At 66.2% G+C, this 11,643-nt stretch overlaps 4 protein-coding genes across 9 annotated transcripts in view; 2 read left to right on the top strand and 2 right to left on the bottom strand.

The window, feature by feature from the left end:
- NACA (nascent polypeptide-associated complex alpha subunit) overlaps window positions 1-4,956 on the bottom strand; it is a 10,799-nt gene extending 5,843 nt beyond the window's left edge. Inside the window, exons 1-4 of one of the 6 annotated variants that reach the window (XM_021379157.1) lie at window positions 4,826-4,956; window positions 4,281-4,352; window positions 2,021-2,068; window positions 2-1,537 (exon numbers count right to left, since the gene is read on the bottom strand). In XM_021379157.1, coding sequence (XP_021234832.1) covers window positions 2-1,537; window positions 2,021-2,068; window positions 4,281-4,350 — 1,654 coding nt within the window. In that variant the 5' untranslated portion in view covers window positions 4,351-4,352; window positions 4,826-4,956. Of the gene's footprint in view, window position 1; window positions 2,069-4,280; window positions 4,353-4,446; window positions 4,733-4,825 lie in introns of those variants that run through there. The other 5 variants (XM_021379159.1, XM_021379158.1, XM_021379156.1 and 2 more) reach the window with 5 other exon arrangements.
- PRIM1 (primase (DNA) subunit 1) lies at window positions 5,130-7,784 on the bottom strand. The gene is made up of 13 exons (XM_021379162.1): window positions 7,624-7,784; window positions 7,320-7,477; window positions 7,123-7,229; window positions 6,952-7,025; window positions 6,631-6,767; window positions 6,496-6,554; window positions 6,314-6,423; window positions 6,127-6,218; window positions 5,912-6,056; window positions 5,749-5,818; window positions 5,584-5,675; window positions 5,382-5,480; window positions 5,130-5,300 (listed from the first exon to the last, which is right to left on the bottom strand). Exons 1-13 carry the CDS (start codon window positions 7,724-7,726, stop codon window positions 5,281-5,283), a joined length of 1,266 nt encoding a protein of 421 aa, XP_021234837.1. The 5' UTR covers window positions 7,727-7,784; the 3' UTR covers window positions 5,130-5,280.
- Window positions 8,581-10,333, top strand: LOC110389190 (retinol dehydrogenase 16-like). The gene is made up of 4 exons (XM_021379164.1): window positions 8,581-9,040; window positions 9,109-9,367; window positions 9,684-9,847; window positions 9,965-10,333. The coding sequence occupies exons 1-4, from the start codon at window positions 8,728-8,730 to the stop codon at window positions 10,180-10,182; spliced, it is 954 nt and encodes a 317-aa protein (XP_021234839.1). The 5' UTR covers window positions 8,581-8,727; the 3' UTR covers window positions 10,183-10,333.
- LOC110389154 (17-beta-hydroxysteroid dehydrogenase type 6-like) overlaps window positions 10,437-11,643 on the top strand; it is a 4,374-nt gene continuing 3,167 nt past the window's right edge. The window contains exon 1 of the mRNA XM_021379094.1: window positions 10,437-11,637. Coding sequence (XP_021234769.1) covers window positions 11,495-11,637 — 143 coding nt within the window. The 5' untranslated portion in view covers window positions 10,437-11,494. The remainder of the gene's footprint in view (window positions 11,638-11,643) is intronic.

Raw genomic sequence — 11,643 nt, 5'->3', positions numbered from 1 at the left:
GCAACGGGGCTCTGGGGAGCTGCTTTGGTGGCAGCAGGGGCAACTGCAGCTTGGGGACCTGCAGGAATCACAGCAGCAGCAGCAGGTGCAGAGGGGGCAGTGACTGGGCTCTGGGGTGCTGCTTTGGTGGCAGCAGGGGCAGCTGTAGGAGCTGGAGTGGCAGCAACAGGGCTCTTGGGAGCTGCTTTGTTGGCAGCAGGGGCAGCTGGTGCTGGGGCAGCTGCAGGAACCACAGCAGCAGGGGAAGAAGGGGTGGTGACCAGGCTCTGGGGTGCTGCTTTGGTAGCAGCAGGAGCAGCTGGAGCTGGGGGACCTGCAGGAACCACAGCAGCAGGGGAAGAAGGGGTGGTGACTGGGCTCTGGGGGGCTGCTTTGGTGGCAGCAGGGGCAGCTGGAAGAGCCACAGGAGCTGGTGCAGCAGGGGCAGAAGGAGCCAATGGGGCAGCTACTGGGCTCACAGGTGCTCCTTTGGCTGCAGGAGGGGTGGCTGGAGCTGCCATCGCTGGTGTGACAGGCAGGGGACTGGCAGGAGCAGCAGTCACAGCAGCTGGCAATGAGATGGGAATCGCTGGAGCTGCTTTAGCCGGAGCTGCTGCTGCTGGAGGTAGCCCTGGAGGGGATGAGGCAGCTGCCAGGGATGTGCTGGGCAGGACAGGAGCTGTCACAGGAATCGGGCTCCCAGGGGGCGGCCTGGCCACAGGGGGGGGAACCGCAGGGGTGCCAGGGGTTGCCAGGGCAGGGCCCACAGGAGAGGTCACGGTCCCAGAAGGAGCAGCTGGAGCCAGCGGACAGATGGGAGTACCAGGTGTGGGGCCCTGCAGGGGAGCAGCAGTGCTGCTGAGGGCTGTCCCACCTGGCAGCAGAGGGGCCAGCGCCATGGGGGCAGACAGAAATATGGGTGGGGAAATGGCAGCTGCTAGGGCTGGGCTCAGGGGGGCAGCTGGAGGGGGCAGGGGTGCAGCAGGGTGCACTGGCATCGCAGGGGGGCTCTGGGGAAGAGCTGTGGCCCCCGCAGGGGCTGCTGCTGGGGGTGCTGCCCCAGGGCTCTTGGGAGGTGCAGGGTGAGGGACTGAGGCTGTGGCTCCCGTGGGGCTGGGAGGAGCAGAGACTTTCACAGGAGGCATGACAGCTGCTGGGAGACAGCCAGGACTCACTGGAGATGGGACGGCTGCTGGGGGGGCTGCCCGCCCTGCAGCAGGAAGAGCAGCCAGAACTGGAGATGCTGGGACTGGGAGCCCTGGAGATACTGGGCTGACTGGGGCAGCAGCAGGCCCTGGAGAACCTTGGGCAGCAAAACCAGTTGGGGATGGCGGAACTGGAGCTGGAGGAGGGGAAGAAGTAACCGGGAGGGGCAGAGCTGGGGCAGGGAGCTGGGGAGGGGCAGAAAAGACAGGAATCGCTGCAGCTGGGACCACAGCAGGGGAGAGAGGGGCTGGGGGCACCGCTGGGGCAGAGCTGGGCAGCTCCGCGGGAACAGCATGGGCAGCAGGGCCCAGGGCTGGAGTCAGAGCTGGGGAATGAGCAGCAGGAAGAACAGCTGAAGGAAAGAAACAAAGTGAACCCATGAGAAAAAGGAGAAAACAAGGGCAGGGCAGGAAGAAGCACACCCACACCCACAACAGCCAGTCCTCTGGCTTCTGGCCCCGGGCTCCCCACATCTCCAGCCCCCAGGATAGGGGCTCTGGGGAAACACCTGGGCTCTCAGGGATCCCACCCTGGGCTGCATGCTGCTCCAGTGCACTCCCCAGCACTGGGAAGCAGCTCTTGGCTCAGGGATGACACAGACTGAGTTGGAGAGCAGCAGGCAGCCAGCCTCCCCCAACAGCCTGCCCAGGAGCAGCAGGTGGAAGCCTGCCTGGCTCCTCTGAGCAGCAGGACAGGGCCAGGACCCGGGGTCCAGACTCCCATGGTGACCTGCGCTTCCTTTGCACACCAGTAGGGTTAATGCAACCGCAAACATCCGGAACAGCACACTGTGGTTAATGTGACACACGGGGTGTTACTGCGGAGGTCTGAGTACCTGGCGCTGTGGCAGAAGTGGCAGCAGGGGCTGCAGGAGGGAGGGCAGCTGGAATTGAACAGTGAGAAGAACAGTTTGTTACAAGACATTGAGAGGGCTCGCTGTCCCGTCCCATGCAGCAGGCCCACGCTGCCCTCCATCTGGGCCATTCCCAACGCCCGAGACACAACCAAAGGAGCTCGGGGCGGGGGAGAGGCAGTGTGAGAACCCACGACAACAGCACTGGTCAGACCAGTGCAACCAGCGCTGCCAGTCAGGAGAGCAGAACCAGCTCTGTGGGCAGCACGCCCCTGCACACCCACTGCAACACGGAGACAGGACGGGGCATGTGGCCAGGCCTCCTGCCAAGGGCTGAGCATCCCAGCCCAGATCACAGAGCTGCAGCCATGTGACGAGAGCAGATTTCCTCCTCTTTCCCTCCTGGGTGCTGACTCTCGTCTGCTGTCCTGCAGGAAGGAGCCACTTCACACGGGTCACCTGCAGGAGGGCTCTGTTTTTCCCAAATTACAACTAGAGCCAGTTAAGTACTCCAGTCCTCACCTCTCTGTTGTCCAGAGCAGCAGCACACACAGGAAAGACTCACAGCAGCTTCCTCTGTAGGTGGGCTCACTTTCTTTTCCCCAAGAATCGTGGCCCAGAAGATGTTTCTAACACCCTGCTGCCCCCAAGCTACTCCAAAACACGGAGCAGCAGAGCAACCTGCAGCTGCTGTGCTGCTGCTGGATGCTCCAGCCACAGGCCAAGACAGCCAGCGTGCGCCAGGACACTTCAGCCCTGGAGAAAGCCATAAACACTTCAAAAAGGAGCAGCGCGTCCTGCCAAGAGAGAGCTGGCCCCTGGCCCTGTACCGAACAAGCAGAAAAGACAACTCTGTTCTCTTAAGAAAACTTCTGTTCAGCCCGCTCTGTTCCTTCACCCACACCGACACCACACCAGAGAGCACGGCGCAAGAACGTTCTGCAAAAGTCCACACAGGCAGCCCCTCCTCGCCAGCAGCCACCTCCACAAACGAAGGTGGAGCGTGGGACTCTTGGAAACCATGTGTAATTTGTTACGGGATGTTTACAATAAACAGAATGCAAAGCCTCTTATGACCAGGCCACATGCATGCTAAAGGCTGGAGCCCTGCCCTGAGCAGAGACCTCTGTTCTGAGCATCACAAACTTCCCACACACCAGCTAACCTCCAAAGCATGAGACGAAAGCCAGAGGAAGCCAGTGAAGATTCCCAGCCTGCAGCAGAGCCCTCCAAAGCCCGGCTTCCTGCCTGGCCCGGCCCCAAGAAGGCTGGCTCAGCACGGACAGGATGACCACCACGGCCCTTGTGCTCATTCTTCTACCTCCACAGTAACCAAGAGGCTTCCCCTAGCCCTCCTCTGCGTCACCACCCCATGCCACCCCCCGGGGCTGGGGACGGGCACTGTCACAGCGTTGGCAGCTGAGCACACGCTTCCTGTGATCAGCTTCTCCCAACCTCCACGCCCTCCGTGACGCTGTGAGAGATTTGAGAGCAGCAAAGCACTGAGAGGAGAGAAGGTGACCCAGGGAAGCACCGTGCCCCGGGAAGAGGCCCCAGGGACACAAGCCCCTGGCAGGCGATCGAGCCGCAGGAATCCCAGCTATGCCTGACTGGGAATAGAGCAGCTGCCCCCGGCCACGGCCACACAGCTGTCACACAGCAGCCGTCACTTCAACCTGCTCCAGGAGTCAGGAGGCCACTGCCTTGCAATGAACGCTCCCTGCCAGCAGCTTCTGACTCTCCAGGCCGCCCCAGCTTCTCACGCAGTCCCAGATCTCCCACACCCTTGGCCACATCAACTATTTGCCCATCACGCACTGCACGTGCTCCCCATGTGCGTTTTCACGCCACAGTGCAGATGATGTAACACTCCCCTCGGTGTGCAGAGACGCAAGTGAGAAGCTACAAAAAACATGACTTCGGTGAGAAAAGCTTCCTCTAAAAGTAACTCCTGCCTTTTCAGTTGGTAAACTGGGCGCACAGGTGCAAAGCACATGTAGGTTTTTTTTTCTGGACACAGTGAGCAGCACAGCGATACGAGGGCAGATGACAGACGCCTGTGCTGCAACCCAAGGCCACAAAAACTGCTGGTCCAAGTGGCCGAGGCCGGGCCGGGCCCAAATGAGCCCCAGTGCAGCGCAAAATCCAGGGAGCTACCCTCAGCCACCCCACTGCTGCTTCCCCCCCCCAGGGGCTCACGACCCATCGGTTCCCCCAGCACCGGCCCGGGCCCCCAGCTCACCTGTCTCGGCTTGTGGCTGCGGCAGCTCCTGCTCTGTGGCCGGGACGGTTTCTGTAGCTTCACCAGGCATTTCTGCGCGGAGAAGGGGGAAAAAACGACACCGGATTCGCGGCCGCCCCGAGAAGTACTCGAAGGGCCGCCTCCAGACGGCGGTAATGGGTCTTACCCAATGCCACCGCACACCGGGTGCTCAAAGATCAACCACTCCCGGTACTGAGGGCCGCCCGGCTGCTGCCCGCGGCGGTAACGACAGTGCGGGCCCGGCAGGCACCAGACAGGAGCGGATCCACCGGGGGTTCCGGCCGGCAGCGGCCTACGCGGCTCTCCCGCCTCCCCCCGTCCCGGCCGCGGCCTCAGCCGCCTCCCCTCGCCGCGCGGAGCAGTCCCCGCGGGGCCGCCCCGGCGTTGCCCTCCTCGGAGCCGCCACGGCCCCACCGGCGGCCCCGACCGCGCCGCCGCCGCCCTCCCACGCTCCCTCCCGGCCCGGGCGCGTCCCCGGCCCCACGCGTTCGCGGATGGAGGCGGATGGCGGCGGCGACACTCACTGTACGGGAAGCGGAGCCCAAGATGGCGGCGGAAAGAGACCAAGCGGCTGAAAGCGCGACTTCCGGAAGGAGAAGAACTTCCGGGTCAGATGAAATGCTCACTTCCGTCCGCCCGCCCAGCCTGCTGCGCTCGGGCGGAACACTCGGACCCGTTCGGACGTTCCGGGGCACGTTCGATCCGAGAACGGGAACAGCTCCCCCGGGAACGGGAATTGTGCCCCGCGCCCCAGCGCTGCTTTGTCCCGCGAGAGCCCCATCTTTTCTGCCCCCCGCCCTCCGAAGCCCAGGGACACGGACACGGGGCTGAGCATTGCCCTTTATTCGTTTTTGGGTATAAAAGGTACAAAAAGCATAAAAAGAAGTGAGAAGGGAACTAGGGGGGGGAAGGTGGGTCAGGCTCCCTGCCCCACTGCAGCAGCAGCCGTCTGTCGGTGGCCTCCCAAGGACAGGGGGGGTCAGAAATCTCCCTGCAGGTCTGGGAAAGAGCAGAAATGGAGTTTTAGAGAAAACAAAACAACAAAGAGCGGCGGCGAACGGAGGGCTCCCCGGTGCTCACCGCTCCTCCGCAGCCGCTCCCCACGTCGCGCACGCTCCATCTCCTCCAGGAACTGCTCGAAGGCCTTCACGTAGGGTGCCAGCTGTGTCCGCCGGTAGTCTGCGGAGGGAGGGTTGAGTGGGAGCTGGGCGTGGGCCCCCCACCCGGCCTGCCCCCCTGCAATTAACCCACCCCTCCTTCACCTGGCCCCAGCCCCGCTCACCCCGCATCCTCCGCTTTGGCTCTGTCTCCATCTCCTCGCTCTCCTCCTGCTCCGCGTCATCGCCAGCCGCATCCAGCTCCTGGCACAGGGAGCTGCGGAGAAGGGCAAGACATGGGGGGCTGCCCACAGCTGGGGCTCCCCCCGCCACCAGCCCCATGCGCGAACCTGATGGTGGGCACTGCAAACGGGTCAAAGTCATCCAGCCTCTGCAGGTCCAGCGGCACCGAGATGCGGCCTGCGAGAGACAGAGGTGCTGCCCGAGGTGCCCAGAGCGGGGTGCTGACCCCACAGACAGCTGCACCCCCTGTTTTGGGGTATACGGACCCACCTGTTTTGGGGTGGACGCTGAAGGGGCTCTTCAGCAAGTGCCCGACGCCTTTGCTGACGTTGATGTCGAGGCGTGGGAAGCAGTACTGCAGCATGATCTCCCAGTCTGCGTAGCACGACGTGCCCTTCCCGCTGGCCGCCGCCCGCTGTGGGTACAGGCGGTCAGGGGGCAGCACCACCCCACAGCCGCCCCACAGCCGCCCCACAGCCACTCACCCGCGTCCGCTCCATGCGGCCCTTCAGCAGCTCCCAGCGCTGCACCGAGTCGCGCTTCTTGGGGAACTCGCTCTGCAGCAGCTCGCGGTGCTCTGCCCGGCGGTTAAGGCTGATCAACGTTCAACACAAACCCCGCTGCCCAACCTGAGCCGAGCAGCACGGCTCCAAGCCGCCGCAGGAAGGATACCCTCTGGGACGAGGGCTAGCACCTTGTCCCAGCGCTCGGGGCTGCCCAGGATGTCCTGGCCCTGCAGCGCGTACGCCTCGAAGTACTGCTCCACCACATTCACCGACCGCCTGCGGAGCAGCGGGAGAAGCTCAGCGCCCCGCGGCCATCAGCTCCGCACCGGGCAGCGCATCCGCACCGACCTGATGAAGGGGTGCACGGGCTCCGAGAGGTTCACCTTCTTCACGGTCTCAGCTCCGCCCTGGGAGGGACAGCTTGGTCAGCCCGAGCGAGGTGGGCAGCACCACCTGCGCTCCCCCCCGCTCCCAAACGCCCACCTTCACCAGGCTCAGGTACTCCACGGCGGCCGCACGCAGCGCTGGGGACCACTTGCGTACAGCGTCGTCACAGACCCAGCAGTGGACGCCTCTCCGTCCCGAGTACACCCACAGGCGGTGCTTCATGCCCAGGTCCTCTGTGGGGCACAGCGGGGCTGGGGGCGGAGCACGCCAGGCACCTGCGCATCCTCTGCTCCTGCTCCAGCCCCACAGCAGCGCTCCCCAAGAGCCCCTTCAAGGCACCACCACGAGGGGCAGCGGGGTCTGGACTCGTCCCCGATGCACGAGGACAGGGGCTGCGTGCTTCCCCGCATCCCTCACCCACGAGCGCGCGGTCAATCACGCGGACAGCGATGGTCATCAGCGTCCAGCACTTGGAGCAGATGTCGGCCGAGCTGGGGGCAGAGCGTGGCGGTCAGGCGGGTGCCGTGCTCCCCCCGCAGCCATCCCGGCTCCGTGGGGCTGCAAAACCCCCCCCGCCGTCCCAGAAACCTGCAGCACGTCCGGACGTCGTCGTAGTCGGTCATGTCGATGTCGAACACCAGCTCCTTCTCCACGGGCTGGAAGGCCCCGAGGTGCACCGTGTTGTGCTGGTTGGGCTGCGGGGAGCAGCGGGTCACCCCGCTGTCCTCCTGCAGCCACCGGGGAGTTTGGGGGAGGGGAGGAGGAGGGGGTGGGGGGGGCCTCACGCGGTGCGAGTACACGGCCCCGATGTCGATCTTGTAGGGGTTGGTTCTCTGCAGCTCCCGCTCCAGCTCCTGGGGGCTGCCGAAGGACTGGAACCGCACGTACACGTCGTCCCGCAGCGTGAAGGAGAATTCCCGCAGCTGGAAGTAGTTCTTCTCCACTGCGGGGGTGCGGGTGGGTTGAGGGGGGGAGGGAGGGCGGGGGGGTGCGCAGCGCTGCCGCCTCCCGGACCCCGTCGGTGCGCGCTCCCGGCCCCGCACGCCCCTCCCCGCGCCCCGCTCGGTGCAGCCCGGCCCCGCCGCTCACCGCCGCCGTAGCCGAGCCAGCGGCCGTAGGCGCCGTGCGGGAAGAGCCGGCGGTAAAACACCGGGAGCAGCTCGGGCAGCGCCGCCGGTTCGAACGGAGCCATGGCGGGAAGCGGAGGGAAGCGGCGGGGCCGTCCGCACCCGGGGGCCGCTGGGAGATGTAGTGCGGCCCCGCCCGGAACGGCACGGCACGGCTCGGCACGGCTCGGCACGGCACAGCACGGCACAGCACGGCACAGCACGGCACGGCGCGGCACCGGCCGTCGGGGCACCGGACCGAGGGGACAGGGACCCCCCGCGGGGCTCAGCCCCCAGCACCGACCCGGTCCCGGGGCACGGGCTGCGCGGTGCCTCCTCCCGCCGCCCCCTGAGCGTTCTTCCCGCTGCGTCCCGACCTCTTCCCACCCCGAGCACCGGGAGCGAAGCTTCTTCGACGCCCCACACGCGTGGGGCAACAGTGGGGGGGGGGGAGGAGGGGGACGGTCACACGTGGCCCGGCGGGCACGGGGTGGCTCGAGGGCAGCGGGATGGATGCGCTCGGCTCCGTGCCAGCTTTGCCAAGGGGCCAAGCGCGAGGCCAGGGGCCACGGACGGGGTTTCAGATCTGCTGTGTGCACGGCTCACGTGCAGCTCGGTGCAGCCTCCTGCTGTGCCAGCCCGCTGCAGGTCCCTACAAGAGAACGTGGGGGTGAGCGGGGTTAGGAAACGCAGCGCCCGCCGCCAGGCTGTGGCAATAAGGCAGCACCTCCCTCGGCACAGCGGGCGACGTGGGACAGGGAGCACAGTGCAAGCATCCCGGCTGCGGCTCGGTGCTGCACGGCTGCTCTGGGTGGGACGCGGGAGGACGGGCTGAGCCGCTGCCTCGGCCCCGTGCTTGGCTGAGCTGGCACAGAGCTGCTCCCAGACCCGGCCCCGCTGCTGGCACCGCTCATTGCCCGGCCCCGCAGGGTTGGGCAGGTCCAAGGTCAGCGCAGGCCTGAGCCAGCCCTCGGGCTGCACCGCTCTGCACTGTGCTGCAGCGTCCCTGCTGTGCCAGGCGCGTCCCAGCTGCTTCTGCCTCTGCCACTTTCTCTTCTCCTCCTCCTCCTGCTGCTGCTGCCCCGCGATGTGGCTGTGGCTGCTGGTGCTGCTGGGGCTGTGGCTGCTGTGGCGTTGGCACCGCGAGCGGCAGACGGTGCCCGGCCTGGATGAGAAGTTTGTGCTGATCACGGGCTGCGACTCGGGCTTTGGCAACGTGCTGGCACGGCAGCTGGATGCGCGGGGGCTGCGGGTGCTGGCGGGCTGCCTGACGGAGCCAGGGGCCGCACAGCTGCGGGCAGCCGCCTCGTCACGCCTGCAGACCGTGCTCCTGGACGTCACCTCCAGCAGCAGCATCGCCGCCGCCGCCGCCTGGGTGCAGGAGCGCGTGGGGGAGCGAGGTATGGAGAGGGGCCCGCGTGGGGTGGGGGCGTGGTGGGGGTCCCGGCTCACCCCGTCCCTATTGCAGGGCTGTGGGGGCTGGTGAACAACGCCGGCATCGCCGCCCCCGCCGCCCCCAACGAGTGGCTGAGCAAGGACGACTTCGTGGCGGTGCTGAACGTCAACCTGGTGGGGCTGATCGAGGTGACGCTCAGCCTCCTGCCGCTGGTGAAGCGGGCGCGGGGCCGCGTGGTCAACGTGGCCAGCGTGATGGGCCGGCTCGCCTTCTTCGGGGGGGGGTACTGCCCCTCCAAGTTTGGTGTGGAGGCTTTCTCCGACAGCCTGCGGTGAGTCCCACGCTCCCCATGCGGCTGCACCTCTCCCAGCTTTGCCTGGTAGCTCTGGGGTGCAGGCACCGGGCAGGGATCCCTGCTGCTCGGACCTTGCCCCGCTGCAGGTCCTGTGGAACGGCTCCAACATTGGCTTTGACCCCATCCCATCCCATCGCGGTCAATGTTTGCTCGTGCATTGCCTCAGCCCCGTGCTGGGCTGCACAGGGTGCATTTTGTGGTCGGGTTTCCCCACCGTGCCCTGGGTCGAGGCCGTCCTCACGCAGCCCGCACCCGAGTGCTGCTCCCGTCCCACGGCATCGCTGCTTTCCAGGCTTGAGATGCGGCACTTCGGGGTGAAGGTGAGCATCATCGAGCCGGGCTACTTCAAGACGGCCATCACCAACTCCCCAATCGTGGAGAAGAGCTTCATCAGCATCTGGGAGAGGCTGCCTGACGAAACCAGAGCGAGTTACGGGGAGAATTACCTGCAGGAGTGTGAGTGCATCCCCAAAGCCCACCCGGCACCGCAGTGCCCCGCTGCGCCGGGACCCATCGGGGCCTCTCGGTCCCTTGGGCACGAGGTCAGCGCCTGCCCCCTCCCTCTGCCCCCAGTCCTGGCAGCCATGCGGGCGATGCAGAAGAAGTGCAACCCCAACCTGTCGCTGGTGACGGACTGCATGGAGCACGCGCTGACCAGCTGCCACCCGCGTTACCGCTACGCAGCCGGCTGGGACGCCAAGCTGCTCTACATCCCGCTCAGCTACCTGCCCTCCGCCCTCAGCGACACCATCCTCAGCTGGTCCTACCCCAAACCCGCCCAGAGCGCATGAGGCGGTGCGGGCAGCGTGGGGCCGGGTGTGTGGGGCAGAGCCCGCATCGCCCCGCAGCCGAGATCCCCAGGTTCTACATCAGCACGCACCGCACGGCACCGCTACAGCAGGCGAACTACTTGCTGCTGAATAAAGACGACCTCCTCCTCCCTGCACAGTGTGATTGAGCCGAGCCCCTTCCCTCGGTGGTGCACTAAGGCTGTGCCGTGCCCATGGGGGAGCAGCCGGCACGGCGCTGCCAAGCCCCCACCCGTGCAACCCGTGCCCACTTGGCCGTCCCAAGGAGCTGGGGGCACCCAGGAGCTGCTGGTGGGGGAGCAGTTGTCCTAGTGTCCCTGGGCAGAGTGGGAGCCCTCAGCCTTGACCCCGCTGCTCTGCTCTCATCCCGGCGCCGCCGCGTCCTCGCGTGCTTCCCATGCGGAGGGCACGAGGCACTCAGCCCCGCGCTGCGGATCCGGGTGTTGTGCACGGCCTCGGGTCGCGCTCTGCCAGCACGAGCATCTATTGCAGAGCTGAAGCAGCGCTCCCAGCACACGGCTCTGTGCAACACGAGGCGGTGAGGATTAGGGAACTCGCGGTTTATTCCAGCGCTGGTGCCATCCTGCCTGCCCTGCAGCACTCCCTGCAGCAATTCGGGCACCGCCGCCCCCGCTGCTGCCCCATGGCTCCGCTCCTCCGCGCTGAGCTCTATTTATACGCGGGGACGTGGGCTGTGCGAGGACTTGCGGAGCGGTGCAGACCTGCCCAGGTAACCCCGGGCTTTGTGCTGCGGCGTTCGCAGGTGCAGCTCCTCCAGGACGGGCACAGCGCAGGGAGATGTGTGGGAGGGGCCGGGAAGAGCCGGGCTGGGGGTGTCCCAGTGTTGTGGGGAGTGGGGTGGGAGCTCTGTGGGGTGGTGGGTGCTGCCTTGAAGCCGGGCCGCTGCGGTGCTGTGCGCTGGGGGGAGCGCGGTGAGGCTGCAGCAAACCGCGTCCTCGGTGCGTCATCCCCACGACGAAGGAAAACCTCATAGGTGTGTTAAGGGAATGGAAACCGAGTTCTGTGCATGGTGGGAGGGTGGGGATAGAGGGGGCTGCGGGTGCCCATCCCAAGAACCACCTGCAATGGGTTCCAGTGGGGTGGTGGCCGATAGGGAAGTGCAAGGACTCGCACCCGAGAGCCAAAGACCCCAAATCCAGGGAACAGCCCCCAGCGCAGCGTGCTCGGGACAGCGGTGTGACAGCTGCAAGGGCACAGCCGGGACCCAGCAGGACCCCGACCCGCAGGTCCTTGCAGGCAGCCCCCGTGCAGCCCCTCTCTTCCCTCAGTGAGGATGTGGCTGTGGCTGCTGGTGCTGCTGGGGCTGTGGCTGCTGCGGCGTTGGCACCGCGGGCGGCAGACGGTGCCCGGCCTGGATGAGAAGTTTGTGCTGATCACGGGCTGCGACTCGGGCTTTGGCAACGTGCTGGCACGGCAGCTGGA

Source organism: Numida meleagris, chromosome 32 (assembly GCF_002078875.1).
Source record: "Numida meleagris isolate 19003 breed g44 Domestic line chromosome 32, NumMel1.0, whole genome shotgun sequence".
NCBI lineage: Eukaryota > Metazoa > Chordata > Aves > Galliformes > Numididae > Numida > Numida meleagris.
Note: the sequence above shows the minus strand (reverse complement) of the source record. Positions and strands in the feature narration are given on the sequence as shown.